The sequence below is a fragment of the Epinephelus moara genome, chromosome 16 (genome assembly GCF_006386435.1).
Source record: "Epinephelus moara isolate mb chromosome 16, YSFRI_EMoa_1.0, whole genome shotgun sequence".
In the NCBI taxonomy this organism is placed as follows: domain Eukaryota; kingdom Metazoa; phylum Chordata; class Actinopteri; order Perciformes; family Serranidae; genus Epinephelus; species Epinephelus moara.
The window spans coordinates 17087164-17104693 of NC_065521.1; the positions used below are offsets into that span (position 1 = coordinate 17087164).

General features: G+C 40.5%; 1 protein-coding gene across 1 annotated transcript in view; it reads right to left on the bottom strand.

Annotated features, from left to right (window-relative positions):
- The window catches only part of nphp4 (nephronophthisis 4), a 229400-nt gene that overhangs the window by 10917 nt on the left and 200953 nt on the right, over positions 1–17530 (bottom strand). Inside the window, exons 22-28 of the mRNA XM_050066031.1 lie at positions 12926–13115; positions 12142–12225; positions 7102–7258; positions 6363–6439; positions 5970–6055; positions 4318–4489; positions 655–834 (exon numbers count right to left, since the gene is read on the bottom strand). Of these exons, the coding sequence (XP_049921988.1) occupies positions 655–834; positions 4318–4489; positions 5970–6055; positions 6363–6439; positions 7102–7258; positions 12142–12225; positions 12926–13115 (946 nt within the window). The remainder of the gene's footprint in view (positions 1–654; positions 835–4317; positions 4490–5969; positions 6056–6362; positions 6440–7101; positions 7259–12141; positions 12226–12925; positions 13116–17530) is intronic.

Here is a 17530-nt window from a genome sequence, read left to right on the forward strand (position 1 = left end):
AGAATAACTTGTGGCTCACACTACTACGGTAGCCTTAGTAGCTCAAAATACACAACAGATTAGATTAGATCAGAACAGAAACACAACAGGAGAATTTACTGAGTAATTTTGCTGTTTCCACTAATTACTTGGACTGACCTGACGTTAGTTAATCCTCTCACTCTCCAAAACAAATGCATGCGGTAATTGCTGGCTGCAGTCGGAATTTTACGACACCAGGCTATGGGTGTCATACCGCTTCGACCAAAGGGGCGCTATAATCAACGAAAAGGAAAAGTTCCGCACAGCTGCTTTAAGTGACATTTTCAAAGCAGGATTTTTACTTAAAAATCTGTAAAGGATCAAAACTATTAACACAAGGGAGGAGACCTTGAATTAAAGGAAACTATCTTATTGTGTCAGCCACATCATTTGTAGCTGATGAATAAGGCTGCAATAAAAATGTCTGTGACTTTGACAATGCAGTGCTCTCTCGACAGAAACCTGGTACCTTATGCTGGAACAGTGAAGAAATTATTAACAGTGACCAAAGCTTCACCAATTGGAGAATGACTGTCACACTGTTTGATCTGTGAGGAGGGCAGTGCAACTGCTTGTATCAAAGATGGACAGATAATTACCATTTTAAGTTGCCAAAAAGGAAACTACTCATACCTTGGACAGTACAGGCCGGTGGACATTGAGACAGAGGAGCCAGGCAGTAACCAGCCGCCGGTTCTCCACATCCACTGCGTTCACATACAAGAAGCGGCTTCCTGCTCGCCATGGTTGCAACTTTAGCTGGAGTTCCTGCACCGCTGCAGGAGGCAAAACGAACACACCCTCTGGGTCCACCTACAGAAAAGGTAAGGGTGATTGAATTGGGCAGTACAGTGTGGAGATGTTGATTGGATGGGTTGTGAGAGTGAGAGACGGATGAGAAATAGAGGCATTGACAAAGTGACAGAATGAGTGTGACACAGTATGGAAGAGATGAGAGGCAATTTTATAAGAAGAGGTTAAAAAAAAAAAAAAAAAAAAAAGTCACAGAAAAGGACAGAATTAATGGGAAAAGGTGGTTAACAGCGTCAGAGGAAAATAAAGGAGGTGTACGGATTTCAGGAGAGAGTGGGTGAAAGAAAGGGCGAATGAGGTTTGGTGAAAAAGGTATAGAGAAGGGGGCGGACAATAAAATGAGAGAAAGTAGAGGCAGAGAAGTGACAGAGAGACAGAAGGATGTGAGAATGAGATTTACTGTGCGGCTCCTTTTCAATCTGTTGAGAAAAGCAAAGCTACTCTCTGGCGGTGAGCTTTATCCGGTTTTATAAGACTCCTCAGATGCATTCCACAGTGAGCTAACCTGCCGCGAGTCAGATCAAAGCGGGCGCTGATGCATATGGTGAAATCTTTAAAAAAAAAAACATCTGTCACTCATTCAGCCAGTACCCTATTTCATCGGGGAGAACACGTTTGGGTCGTACTGTATGCACCTACAGTGACAGCGACAGTCCATCACTTTTGTTTGTTTTTTTAAATATAAGTAAGTAATATGAAATGGATGCAGTCTACTCAAATAGACATGTTTAAGGTTTGCAAAACATATTTTGTAGTTAATTTAAAAAGTGATGAAATGAAATGTCACAGTCCTAAATTTGTCAGACGATGCAATTCTGTCTTTAGGTCCTGTGTCCACCAAGGCGTTTTTTTCCCGGCTGAAAACGCCAGAGCTTCCTCAGGTAACACCGCTGGGAACACTCGAGAACACTTTGGAGACACAGTGTTTTTTTCAGCCGAGACGCTTTGGTGTCTCGTTGCTATGATACAGATTATCAGCGGAAGAAAAAAGGTAGGTGCAAGGTAAAGTATTTTCTCTGGATAAAGGGGAGGCTGAAGCACATAGGGAGAGAAGACAGACCTGCCGGTCTGTGTGGGTTCATGATAGGAAACATATATTAATATATATAGCCTACAGTGTATTAACATATTTCTATAGAAGAAGAAAAAGAGATGGTATAGTGATATAAATGGAACTGTTTCTATTAGAAAAGCACATTTCCATGTTATTAAACATTTCTGAAGAAGGAAACTCCGGCACTTGCATGTGTGTTTCTTTGACATTTAGTGTAATAAAGTTCAGGTATGTTCTAGGCATAACTTGTGTTTCTGAAGGTTTTAGGTAGATGTGATCATGTAAGTAGTTTTCTTCAAACTAAAGTTTGCAAAGCTGTAAAATTTACAAACAAAAATACACCTTTAATTATTATTTTATGAGTGTTAAATCTGAAATCAGCTTTATAATTCATTAAAGGAGTCATCAACAAGCGGACGAGGTGCTGACAGACACAGGTACATTATTTTATAGCAACGCACAAACACTTGGGACTCATTTGTTTTTGCAGTTTGTCATAAAGTATCTTCACAACTGGTCTAGAACAAACTATTAAGTGTGACAGCTCGGTCATTATCAGGACATTAAAGTATCAACTTAACACTTTGATTTGTGTCACATGAAATGGAATTATACTCAGGTTTGGTTTGGATTTCCAAGCTGTTTGTGACTTAGGGACTTGTCCTTTGAGTGTTATTGCTTTAAAGGTTTTTCTATTTGTGGAATAAATTATCCTCATGTAGGTCGTTCTTTGACAAAAGAGGAGAATCTTGTGCAAGAAAGAAAAGTACTCTGACCTTCAAAATGCACCACATGCCAGAGGACGAAGAAACCAACTGTACAAAAAGCGCCACTGTCAATAATTAAATGATTAAAATGAATGTCATTTGTTGATATTGCCTTAACTAATGTGTCTATTTATCACGCAACTTATTTGTTTCTTGCTCATTTACTGTGGCAATGCCCTTTACTGTCGCTCTGACCAAGAAGTACTGGCAAACACTCTCCCCCAGTTTTGGATAAGAGACGATCTTCACAATCTTAAAACAGAGGGCAATCTGACACTCCTGCAACATAATTCCATATGTTCAGGGAAGATACAACCAATTTTTCAGATGGTGTCAAACTGTGTCCCAACATGATCTAATACGATTGCAGGAAGTAAATGGGGGAATGTAATAAAATAAAATGAATTGAAATGACATGAAAAGACCCATTATGCTGTCAATCTGCATTTGTACATTCTTGATAATGACTTGAGTCTGAACCTGGGGTTATTACAAAAGAGGCTGTTGCTGTTCCATTGTTTCCCGCTGCTAAGAGAACAATTTGCATGAAATCATTTTTGGATATGCGGTTTGAATATTGCTAAGACATAAAAAAATATGTCAAGAACAAACCTCATTAGATATGGAAGATTCGAGGTACGATTTGAGCTGTTTTGATTCCAGCTTTTCTCTTCTCTCTGTGTTGCTCCCCGTTTTGTCCCAATTAAACAAACAGAAATCATTAACAAAGGGAAAAGTGAACGCCTCATTTTAGATTAAACACGGGAATACGTACAGTATGAGCGGTGGGGAGGATGTAGATTTGCCTCAAACACTTAACACCTCAAACTACCACTATTGTTCTCTCGACAGATTACAACTATGTGTGTTACTACAGACTGTGAATTCGGGAAGGGTTTCCAGTGTTTCTGGCAGTCTTGAAAAACTCTCCACCACAGGGTCCAAAATATCCATAACGAACCCTGACATATGTAGATACATCTTCAATAAAAAAAATATAATCCAAAAGAATCCTGAGGACGATCAGACTCGATCCAAACAAACCCAAAAATAATTAGACCTTTTCCACAATGTGGTCGCCCCAAATACAAAGAAAACACAAACACTGGCAGCAGCATCATGCTCCACTAATTAAAAAGCAGCAATACATGTAATTTTCACATTTTTCAAACTCTCCATCTGCTTAAAAAAACATTTTCTACTGCTATAGTTGTTAGGCACACAGGATTAGAGCTTGGTGAGGATCTGCTTGGATCTACTTGGGTATTAGACCTATAGATACACTTACAGTACAATACAACATGACCCTCTCCTACTCTGAATTTGGTCCTGGCACAACTCAGGTACAAGGATAGGTTCTAGTTACTTGAAAACGAGAAACAGTGAAGACCTCTACTCTCCACCCTGCTGACAGCTGATTTCTGTTTTGATATATACATATGTCTCGAGTAGGTAACTGACTGTGAGATGCCATTCTGCTTTGTACTTGAGTACAAGGCAATGTCACAGATTGCAGTCTTACTTGATTTGCTGCTAAAAGAGCCAAAGAACTGCGGCTAAAGGCTGGGGCCACAATCAATTGACAGTATAATAGAGTAACTGTATAATTACCCAACTCAGACAGAGTGGGTTCAGTGTTAAGTTACTCTTGAAGATATGTACCTCAATCTCCTGGGGGTGCGACGAGAAACATTTGACCTTGCGAACAGCCTGCTTCCCCCTCAGCAGCAGTGATTGACAGCTCCGCTGGCCAGTCACACAGCTGACATCCACCCGCTCCAGGAAATGCACGTAAATCTGCCAGATCTGGGAGGGCGCCGCCATCCACTCATCACTACAGAGAAAAACATCATCAGGAACAATTAAGATGAAGCCCCCTGGAGACACAGCGGGATCAGCATGAGGACAGACATGAGGGGGGGGGCTGATCTACAGCTGTGCAAGCATTTTAAAAAGCAGCAGTAACACCACCACCATCATCATCATGATCATCATCATCATCATCTCACTGCTGAGAAGAAAGGGAAGTCAGTCTCAGTGGTGCTAGCTGAATAAGAGAGCTGTGAGTGGGAGGCGATGTAGTCACCTACTCAGCCCCTCCTCTGTGACAACAGCACACAAGGAGCATTTGGGGATATTTGGAAATCAAGTGATGTGGGTTTCTGACAGCAGACACAATATCACAAGTGTTGCACTCAGGCTGCTATGATGATATTCAGCATTTTTACATGTTGTAGCTACCCTGCCATAAATGTTCACACTGGATTGCACTAGGTTTTCCTGTAACGATTTATTTCACCATAAATTATTAACAATTTCCTAAAATATTTCTTTGAAACAAGGCTGGATTATCAAAAAGAAAAAAAAACCCATAAGACTAGCCCCCACCCAGCACCCCAGGGACCTTAAAACTCCTACATTCACTTGGTTTGGATAATTTGAATTTATTAGCTGGTCTTGTGGCCAAGTCTTGCTACTTTTAACTACTCTGTTATTTGAATTTGTATTGTGCTCACATGCTGCATATTCCTAAATAACTTCATGTGTAATCTCTACTTGCAACACACTAATTGACACCAAGAAAAACACTGGACCAGATCGTATTATTTCAGCTTAAGAGGATGATCTTAGTGTCTAGGAATATAATGGAGCCTTCTACTACGAGCACTGTGTTTTGAATTAAGTGTTGCTTGTGTTCTTGTTATTGTGTCCATTACCTGTACATATTCATGTATGACTTTGATTGGGCAGAATTTAATCAAAATCTCACATGAGGATGTCCTTGTACTGTATGTGCACCAGCGTGCAGATGATGCAGTCCACACTTGTGCAGTCCACACTTGTGCTGACTAATTGGCAGATAGAAGAATTTGATTTGCAAATGCTTTATGAGGACGAGAATGCAATCTGCCTCGCTGGGAGACACTGAATGTTAACATAAATGTGTGTCCACTGGGAATCAAATACAGATCACTTCAGCAGTAAATATGTAACCAGTGAAAACTGTATTGTACCCATCATATCAGAGCTGACTGATAAATCCCTGACTGTTAATGAGAGGCTAACATTAGCCCTACCTATTAACAAACCCACAAATTATATCCCTGATGGAGATTTGGAAGACTAGAGGACGGGTTCTGTAACTTCAGGCAGTCAGACCACCAAACCTCCATCTGATTAGTTCATTAATTCAAGCCTGCATGAACAATTTAATTAGTCCAAAATAGAATGCATCTTCAGGCTAAGCTGTGTGTGTTTGTGTGTGTGTGTGCGTTCGTTGTGTACAGCATGCCTGCTCAGTAAATAATACATACGTAAAAACCATCACAAAGAACATTTTTATGTGCGGACTGGGACTCCCTGGCACTTTCAAGTACACATCCTGAGGCTCCCCTGGCACCTAGACAGAAACAGAGTAAAAGGCAGAGAGACTTTAAAATGAAGGGGGAAAGGTAAAAAAAAGAGGCAGGAATAAAAGAAACCTCACATTAGCACTTAAAAAGTGCATGGCACTGTGTAAGGGCAAGCCTTTTGTGTGTCAAAACAGCATGCAGTTCATGACAGGTGAGCTAGAATAAAGTGCTTTCCCCCTTCAAACAGGAAATGGTGGTGAAGCTATCATTCTAGCAATTAATCATCTGCTATGATTAGTGTGGGTTATTGTAGAAGGGAATGGAAAATGTACGAAAATAATGTTTTTCTCTAACCAGCATCCTTGTCTGGCAGATGATGTTTGGGTCACTGCAGCGTACAGAAATGTGAGTCCTGACATCTGGGTCTCCAGCTGGTTAGCCCAATAAAAGAAAGAGAAAAAATGGTTAATGCACAGACAGTAAAGATCTAGATGATGTATTTAAGTAGTTTGAAGCATTTATGATTGTTATCGGTTTTTAACAGCTAGCCGATCTTAAGGACAAGTCTAATGTGACATTTTTATGCATACATGCACATATACACATAAATATGTATGTGCTGTACACGCTGTGCTATTTTCTTCATATTATCCATTTCATTTTTTTCCTGCTTTTCATTTCCTGCTCTATTTCCAGATGCCTCCCTGCTGTTATTACACTTTTTTGTGACTGAAATTGTGTTATATTGTAAGATTGTTTTTGTTGATATTTTAGTAAAAACACAATAAAATGAAGGTAGAATACATTATTCATGCCCATACACCTTGCATACTGTAAAAAAGTTTGGTATTTATGCAAGTGTATGCACACATTTAGGTGTTTATGCTCATGCTGGAGAGTAAGTGAGTGTACCTACTGAGGATGTATTCACTAAACCCAAAACCAATTCTAAAAATGCGATTATGCAAATAAATACAATGCAATAAATCTACATGAAACTATCCAATCTAAACACTTTCAGCAGAGGCAGGGTGGAAGCGGTGAGACAGGGTGAAATGGCTGATGGGGACATAACTGGGGTAACCTGCACTACCTGTGGGGTCGTGCCATGGTGGCAGACGGATGGCTTTTTTGAGGAAGCAGAGCTCGGGGTGGTAAAGCCGGAATGTCTGGTCGATAACATGAGGTGTCGGCTCCACGTTCACCTGGCAGATGGCCATCGGCTTGCCGTCCTCTGCTTTGAATGTAATCTGTGGAGGGAAGGTGAAATGTCAGCAGCGTGTCTCTGCCCTGCAATGAAACAACATTTGAATCATCACGGGAGGAATAAAACTCCTCGAGCCACAGTAATAAAACAGTTATAGCTGGGTTAGAAGCAACTTGCAACTTATCTTTGTAGCTGTTTTGTTAATACTGTAATCAACAATGCAGACAGAGTTTGACAGGGCAATACCATGAACACCCAGATGATAAGACTTGGTTGTAAACAAGCCAAAGGTTTTGCCAGATTATTTAAGCCAGTGGTTCCCTACCTTTAGCCTGTGACCCCTAAAAAAAAACTCTATTTAGCTGAGACTGCCTGCAAAACCTATGGCCGAACTGTGTATGTACTATGTTCATTAACTGTCAGCGGTTTGACCAAAGAGTGATTTTTCTTTCTCAGACTGTTTCATTTAAAGGTCCTGAATATTACATTCATAGCATTAATATAGCAGCAAACCACTATTTGCTATGTAAAGACACAGCAGAGTAATGGCACCCTGAGCAGAGAATGAAGTCACGCTGCTTTTTTGTGTGTTGTAGTACGAGTTTCTCTGTTCTTTGTTGTGGTACACGGTGCAGCGGCATGTGCATGTTAGTCAATGTAGAGTCCTTGTGTGTATCCCGCTGGCTAGCTCAACATTGCTGCTCTGCACTGCGCTCATACGGTGGTCATTGCTGATAACGACTCCCTGACTCACAGCGTTGTTATGGAAATGTCAAACACATCCTCCAGTTCCCCATCATGGTAACACCCTTAGCTCCTTTAAATAATGTTTTTAAGGTGTCACGAGGGGAAAGCAGTGCAGAAAGAAAAAAGCTATATCTAAATCAAATTTATCTTCTGGACCCCTTGGGAGGTACCGGCCCCTGGTTTTGGGACCACTGATCAGATTCTAACCACTTTTTTGGAGGTAAATGTAAAAGTGAGAGCACCTGAAATGTTTGTGAAAATTAATGAATGGGAAAACTCTATGCACAACTATGCCAAGTACATAACTTCAAAGTTAAACCGAGATGTCCATAAAGTGTGACGAATGTTTACAGTGGAAAAGTTTCCCATTGTCATGTTCTCTTCCAAATACATTTGGCTTTGGGGTTTTGTTTAAAACTTCACGAGTGCTTGTAATTTCATTAGTTCACCTGTACGCTCAAACAATACAAGTCATGTGTCATTAGACATTTAGAGGATACCTACATTCTAATTTCTCGACTGTATTTAGTGAAGTACAGAACTGGAAATGCCATGTTTACCTCCCGAGGCAGCAACAACATATACAGCTTTTTAAAAAACAGCCTTTGAGAAGTTTTATTTAAAAATTCACCAGAGAGTATGATGATGATGGAGCACGCTGTACACTAGAATATAAAAGCTGGCTTCAATCCAACTGCTGAAACCTCTACAGACCTGCTGGCTGTGCTTTGAAGTTTGCTGCATTAAAATAGCCCTCAGGAGCTGATCTGTGCAAATCAACACAAATGTCTTAATACATAGTGTATGAACTCATTACATATGGTTACATATGATAGCTGGTAAATGCTAATATGCTTACATATTTACATACTGGCTGCAGTATATTCAAGTGGGTAAATATAACTGCCTGTATGAGATTTCACATATTCAGAGGAAGTGAGGGCTCTTATTGTGGAATAAACAGGAAGTGTAGTTGTTGTTGTTGCACATGAAGCAAAGATGCTGTAGAATAACTAAAAGTTGTAACAGTATTTAAGCACAATGTACGCCAACATGTGCCAACACATTGGAACTGCTGACTCTCACGTACCATCACACTTAACGTCATCTTAAACTGGTGTGTGCTGGCTTGATGCAATGTGGCATGAGGCCACAGTCGGTAAGTCTTTGGGTCATATTTGATTCAGATATTTATGGTGGATATTCACAATCCCTTGATTTAAAAAAAAAAATTCTTGTAACCTCCTTATCTTATCTCTAATGCCACTGTCAGGTCAGCATTTAGTATTCATAAATACAGAACACTTTAAAAATAAAAATAAAAATTTAAACCTAACCCAACTACAATAATTTAACACCCAGTTCTGAGTTAGGATCAATAGCTGTCTCCCTAAGTCAGGAGAGACTCAGCAGCCAGATACTTCTCTATTATCTTCTTAGCAGCGGCTCAGATTGTCACTACAATGAGAATAGCTGGTCCACCTTAACAGTCTACCTTCGCTTGCTAGATTCAGGACTAACCTTCTACATGTTAATCAACAGGTAGCAAGCAAGACATGGGAACTTGGCCTGGGTCTTGTGGAGTTGTAGCATTTGTTCACTGACGAATAACCTAAATTGTTCACACATTTGCACGGCTACATTTAATTTCATACTCTCTTTATCTGTTATCGTAGCCTCACCGTCATGTGTCACATTACACACAATGTTGGCTGTCTCTCTTTTGAGACTGCACACTCGCTACACACACAATCTGGCACTGAAATGAGGTACATACTTATTTATTATTTATTTTATTTATTGTCTACTTTAATATTTTATTATATTTTATTTTAATGTCTACTTTAATATTTTATTTTATTTATTTCACTGTCTATTTTAGTATTTTATTTATATCTTCATCTTTATCTCTTGTTTCCATTCATGCTGTATTTCTATTTCTACTTTGCACGGAGCATTGGAACAAAAACAATTTCCCCCCGGGGATTAATAAAGTATTCTGAATCTGAATCTGAATCTGAATACATACAGCACAACAGTCCAGTAGGTACTGGTCACACAGGACCAATTTCACTTCAAACTATCCAGAAGAAATTCTAGAAACACGAGTAGAAACTCTAGAGGAAGCATAATTCATTGTGCTGGTTGCTTGTCCTTAACAACACTTTCCTACTGTAAGGTCTAATAAAGATCCAGGATGTTACTGTTTATATTGTAAATAACTTTTTTTGAGTTTGGGTTTGGAAGACCTTGACTGGAAAGCAGAGCTTTGACCTCAACTCCATCCAACACCTTTAGGATGAACTGGAACACTAACTGCAAGCCAGACCTTATCAACATCAGTGGCCGACCTCACTAACTCACTAATGCACTTATGGCTGAATGGGAGCAAATCCCTGCAGTTAGGTTTTAAAATCTTGTGGAAAGCCTTAACAGAGACGTCGACTCCACTACTGTGGGAGGGCTTTACTATCACACTCAGTGGAGGCTGCTATAGCAGCAGAATAATGATCTTATTAATGATCTCATTCCACGTATGGATGTAACGTTCAGGTGTCCACACACTACAAACTGTAGCTATTATTACACTTAAGAATGGAAAATCTAATAGATTCCACCCCAGCAGTGTATTTATTTCTAACATTAATCAACACAAATAGATATTGTGCAAGTAAATCTATACAGTGCTACAATACAAAAAGAGCTCCTAGTAATGAAGAGGACCTTTATTACGACTCTGTAACAGAATTAAATATCTAGTCCTGAGTAATGAACTGTAGTTAGAGGTATAGAAGTTAACTTTCCACATTTTGGTCATTGATTCCCAAACTCAGAAGCTGATCCCTGCCAAACAGCAGCTGTCCAAATCGTCGATGCGTCAGATTTGCGAGCCCATGCTGACCTGCAATAGTGGCCCATATCTGGCTCTGGTGATGTGTGCTGACTGACAGCGGTGCCAAAGCTGGCATCCTGACAGCTCTGCTGTTGGGGCTTGTCAGTTTTAGCGGGACACAGATTTGATCCAGACCCGACCTCTTTGACCTCTTGACAGGATTTTTGCTCAGAGCAGCAGTGCTGACACTGGCACACAAATACACACACACACCCTAGGCAGACACATAGCACACACACACACACAGACTTGGCAGACTGGCAAACATTTCATCACCCCATGCAATGGGAGAGCTTCAGGGTACTGTACACTGCATGAACAACAGGATTATTACGAGATACTGCAGGTTAGCGAACAGTGATGGATATCTTTTTTTTTAACCTCACATCAGTGGAGAGAGGGCCAAAATTTCTATTTGAACATGAGGAAGAGAAGTTAATTTTGGGGACAGCTGTATCATACAGGGGCTGCAGAGCACATTACATGAAATGGAGATATAGAGTCTATTGTCTTATCTGAAGTACATCCGAACAAGCACATTCACATAGTTTCACCCTCCTCTAAACTCCTTGCATATTATAAACGGTTGAATAAGCGCATAAAATGGGGAAATAACTTCAGAGTAATGCTATACATGCATGGTTCATTTAAAGTAGATTAACCAGACGTGTCAAGCTGTCCCTCCAATCGGAGATAGTTTAACCCTCCAGCCTGACATTTGCCAGTTGGAGAAGATAAACAACGTTCAGTAAGATAAAAGTGATTTCCAGCATATAATTTTGCTTGACAATCTTGTCTGGCTAGTGTAACTTTTTAAATAGTTGACACTTCAAAGTGTTCTTTGTGTCTGCGCTGTGGCTGTGTGGGAGAGGAGAGGAGGGAGGAGGCGGCGCACTGCCACTCCGTGGAGACTTGTTGGGGAGTGTGTGTGTACACTAGATGTTGTTAGACTCAGGGATGCACCAGATAAGACAGCTAACCCGACTTAATTCCAGATCAAATGCTTCATACTAGTTTAGGTGGCTTTATCTTCCTCTACTCCTCTGAATAAAACAACCAATTTGTAACATTAAGATGCTAAAATGTTTAAAATAGACTGTACTGAAGCTCTTATCATGGCAAGATCATACTGTACATCCACACTGCATCTTTAATCCATAGCTTACTATAATTCCAGCCTGGAGACAAACAACTGAGGGATTCAGACGCAGGTGACCAAAGGAGGAGATAAAAATGGTCGAATATACAGAAAATATAGCACAAAGCATAAGTAGCACACTCTGTACCTTGATAGTCTTGGCAGCAACAATACTGGACAGAATCTTTCTGGCCACCTGAGAACCTTTGCCTGTTGGTGGGAAGGTTGGTCCCTGTGACGAGTCGATAAGAAACAGAATGGTTATCAGAATTGATCAGCTACTGTATCAGAAAAAAACAGCAAATAACCGCAAAGAAAATATTACATGTGCACATCAGGCAAGGAAACTGTGTATGATCACAAGAAGCAGAATAGAATCCAGGGGCGTAAATCCTCCAGTCATCTAAGAGATAAGACCGCAGCCGTATAAACGACATTTATTTCAAACAGTCCCTCTGGCATCAAATTAACCGTCGAGCCAGAGTTGCCATTACATGTGTATAACTTGCCCTTGGAATAGATCATGTTTAATAATCCTTGAGGTGTAGTGACATTTATATCAATGAATTTTCAACTTTTATCACTGCTTATTCCCATACTGGACTCACACCAAACACACATCTTTGGACCATTCAAGGCCAATCAGTTTAAAAAAAAAAAAAAAGAACAAGATTTTCTTAGAACTGGATTCAATAAGTAGACTTGTGAAGTCCTGCAACATCAGAAGTTAGAAGGAAAGAGTAACTTTGGTCTTTCATCTGTGGTGATGGAAATATGTGGTGACTGGACAAATCCAAGCATAACATCTGACTGCTAAAATACAATCCTATTTGTCAAAAGTACTGCATCCTGCAAGAATTACCATTCCCGAGACATGGTTTTATAAGCTGACCGTGTCTAACTATTCCATCAGTATACGGTCTTCACTCTACCTGAAGGGCCATGGTGTGGTCGCACAGGAAACTCTGGTATTTCAGGGGTATATGGATGCTCTCTTTGGGCCGGAGGTAAACCTTTGGACCTGGGGTACCTTCCTCCAAGTGGAACATGTTTTCTTCCAGCGGGGTTGGTGTTTTGGTTAGTGCTTTGAAGTAACCCCACTCCTCTGTATTAGTGATGACACTGGATGGAAAGATTAAAGGACATGAGTGAGATGAAGGCTGGCTCTTGTGCATGTTTAAGGGATTCATTCAGGACAAGAGTCGGACCTGTTACACTATCAGGAATAAAAGTCGAAACCCTCACTGCTGAACATTGTTGAATTCACCCTCCAACAGAACGGAACAAATAACATACTGATGCTTTCGCTGTCATGGTTTCCATGACAATCTTAATATTTGATTTTACAGGAAAGGTTATACACTGTCCAAAATATAAATGGTGCATCATCTAGAGAGCCTGAATGTGTCAGTAAATGTAATTAGATTGTATATATTTTTTTGTCTGTTCAAGGGGAAGTTGGGCCTGATGGTGTTATCAAAGGGCCATTAAAAAGTATTAGCATTCACCCTCTTGGCTCTTTAATTGATTGTATGAATATCCACAGAACAATGTGGAAATTAGCCCTCTGTTTGTTGGGATATTGTACTGTTGCCGAGTTTTGGATGAAACAACCAACTGACATTCTTACAAAAAGCACAATAACTTGAACTGAAAGGGGTATTCCAGAGATTTACTGTTGTATTCTCTTAGAGAGACAGTTTACTTCCAAATAAAAAATACATATTTTTCCTCTTACCCATAGTGCTGCTTATCAGTCTTGATTGTCTTGGTGTGAGTTGCCAAGTGTTTGAGATATTGGCCAGAGAGATGTCTACCTTCTCTCTAATATAATGAAACTAGATGGCACTCAGCTTGTGGTGCTTAAAGTGCCCAAAAAGACATTTGAAAAACAACAGCAATGTCTCTTTCCATAGATCATGACCTGGTTATTCAAGATAATCCAAAAACTATGTCATGAGCAGTTTCATGTAGGAACTATATGGAAGCGTGTATCTACTTATGGACAAGAGGCTCATGTTTGTGAGATGTAAACATTAATGGTGTCAGCTCAGTGGTGCTTGGTGAGTTGGCAGCAAGTGCACGCTTCCTTTTGCGCAGAGATATGGTAAGCGAGTGTAGTTTTGGTACAACAAAAATAGTTCCTGATTGAAACTGCTCACAACAAGGTCAAATGTATTTTTTTTGACACTTTGAGCACCACAGGCTGAGTGCCATCTAGTTCCATTATATTTGAGAGAAGGCAGACATCTCTATGGCCAATATCTCAAACAATTTGCAACCCACACCAAAACAATCTAGACTGATAAATGGCACCATGGGTAAGATGAAAAATATGTATTTTTTATATTGAGGTGAATTGTTCCTTCTGATTGGGAGAGTTGGGAGAGACAGTTTAAAAAAAGAATGGTTGAAATGGTCTGCCAGGAGGTTCAAGTGTGGGAATATCCTTAAAGTTACAATGTGTAATTTACGTGGTTGTTTATAAGCAAATATCAACTATTGCTTTCATAAATATATATTTACTAAAGTGTAATGCAATTCACATACAAATGGAAGCTTTCTCATAGGCTTAGAATGATTTCTCTATATATACACAGGCAGGGCGCGGTATGCTGGAGGCTGCCTTCTTGCGTCGCCATATTTGAATACAGTGGCCGAAAGAGATACACGCGCTTCGCCTTTCGCGTTTACCTAGAACTTGCCGTCACTGGAGACAGAGAAGGTGAAGCTCAATCCGGGGCGCTTCTGCATGAACCTGCTTTGTACTTTTATGATTCTGTCGCACTTTAAATGGAGGAGCACACACATGTTTTGCCCCATTAGAGGGAAACCACGCCACCAAATAAAAGAAAGAGATCAGATAAGCGAGGACGGGACAAAACGTGAGTGAATATCGGCGTTGCTCATTCCAGGTGGAAAAAACTCCTGTGGAAGAACATTCTGGAGACGCATATATTATAATCGTACCAACCTATATTTGCCGCACTGTACCGTGACTATCACATAAAACGTGTTATTTTAGCATTACTGTGCTAATGTTTGCTCGTGTTACCAAAACAATTAGAAATAAAACGCTCCTAACATAACGCTATATCTCACAGATAACCTATATCTCACTGGTAAGCTATAACATATTGTAGCGTCCGCCAGGACGTGTGGAAAGGATGACGCGGTTATTCGGCAAACCACCATTTATTACTGAACAGTACAGGTTACTGTTGGCCGTAACTACGCCAAATCAACCAACAAACAAGAACTTAGCTGTAACTCCAACTGTGCACTCCTGGTCTCTCCTCCAGCTCGCTCATACACACACCAGCATGCGCACTCACACAGCTCTCATCCCCGTCACACTCGCACCCCGCACCCTACCTATACTCATTCAATCCCAAACATGCCATTAACTCACAGAACACTGACATTATAACGGAACATTTACTGCAGGGTTGCTACAATATCGTAACATGGTTTAGATTCCTAAATAAATATTCTCCTCATCGCTAGATAAGCCTGCTCCTGAAAAACTTGAAAAACTCGTGGATGATGCCATCTCTGTGCAAGGCTTTCTGTCCTATGAGGCCACCGTCACTTACCCAACGGGAGGGGTGAGCGAGTGAGCGCGAGTGAGCCCTGCAATCTAGAATTTGACCGCTGATGTCACTGTTACTCACTATTTTTACACACTGAGGCTTTAATGTTTGATGTTTGACCATGGGGAACCATGTTAAATATTCCTTACATACTGGATCTAATATCGCCAAGAAATCCAGCAATGCATCCAAAATAATACATTTCCCTCTATTACATCCAATACTGATATCCCCTTCTTACAAACTAACCCTAGCAATGAAAAGTTCACTGTAGTGCCATAAATCGAAGTGAGCTAATTCCACGGTCGAGCAGTCAACACCGAGAACACAATGCTTACTTTTTAATTACCAACGGCAGCTTTCATAAAAGCTATAGAGGTCAGTGAAAGCCCCCCTCCAATCCCCAACAAATGGATTTCCAGGGAGAAAGCAACGGGAACAGATAACACATTCCAACAGAGGGAGGTCTCGTCTCCACTCTTTCCTCTTCCTTTGAATGCAAAAATTTCACGCACAAATGCATAAAGGGAAGGGCTGCTTTAAACTTCAAAGGTTCCAACCCATGGGCATGGAGAGAGGGATTTCTCTCAATAGGAGAGCGAGAGTTTATGAATTTTTCAGGGCCCCACCTCGCTAACATTAGAGCAAGATGCAACAGTCAATTCCATGAAACTTATTTGGAGATTCCCACCTGTGCACTTGGAATAAAACATTTTGCCTGTGGCTTATCACAACAACAAAGAGCCTGTGTGTGTATGTGTGTTTCACCTGAGCCTCCGTGAAAAAAAACATGGGTTGATTGAATTCATTTTTAAAGGAAGAAAATAGAACAAGGTAGGAGGTGAAGAGGACAAACAGACTGAGACTAACAGAGGAAAAACAAAGAAAGAACAAAATAAAGATGATTAAAGGATATCAAGAGGGAGGCTTGAGTGAGCGCAGAGTTGAAAAAGCTCCGAAAAGAAGACAGATAATGAGAGGCAGAAATAATGAGAGATGAAGCAGCAGCATGGACAGTTGAAGAGGAGCTGTAGGCTCCTATCTCTCTGCAAACCAGCAGTCATGGCTCACACTAAGGCTCTGTGAGGCCAAGTGTAAAAGGTAGCCATGCAAAATGGATGGCAACAGGTAGCAAACGCGTCCTCCACTTCAAGAGGAGCCTCTGGGCTCTAAACCACTGCACACATCAAAGCTACAGCTAGCCTAGCCTCTCTCTAAGTACTCTCCCTTCAAAGCCTGATGCTGGATTTGAGGGTCAGACTTTTTTTTCTGTTTGTTTCTGTAGAACAAAGAGCTCACCCAAGGCCTTGCTTGTGTTCTAAAGAAAGCACCTTGTCAAATATTGGTTAAAATATTGACAAGGAAGTAACAGCAGAGTAGCCTCGGTGCACTGACCAAGCTATGGTTCATGCAGTCCAGGATAACAGAGGCTGTTGTTTGTATACATAGTGTGTAGCTCTTCAAAGACTTGGGAGGTAAGTGTAAAAGAAGTATGTCACATTGTCTCAGGTGTAGCCATTTTGTACATCTCTACCACAGATACGGATGTGGCGATGACATATAGGGTAGGTGAAGGTTGAATACTGGGGATTCAGATTCAAGGATTTCTTGGGAATTCTTCGTCCTTCCTTTTCCCAGGAAAAAGTCCTGCAGCAATCATAAAATGTCAATGTGCTCCTGTGTGTTTGCTTCCTGCAGTGCGTAGGCAGGCTAGGCCCATTGTAGGTTTAAAAAAATATAGACCCAGGAGAGAGGGTAATATCCAGAGAAAGACTTTGATCGCGGTTAAAGTGTAAAATTCATCGGAAAAAAACTTCGATATTCCCTGAGATTTAAAGTCACAAATTGACAAGAAGAAAACCGTAAGAAACCTCGGAGTAATATTTGATCAAGATTTGTCTTTTAATTCTCATTTAAAACAAACCTCACGGACTGCATTTTTTC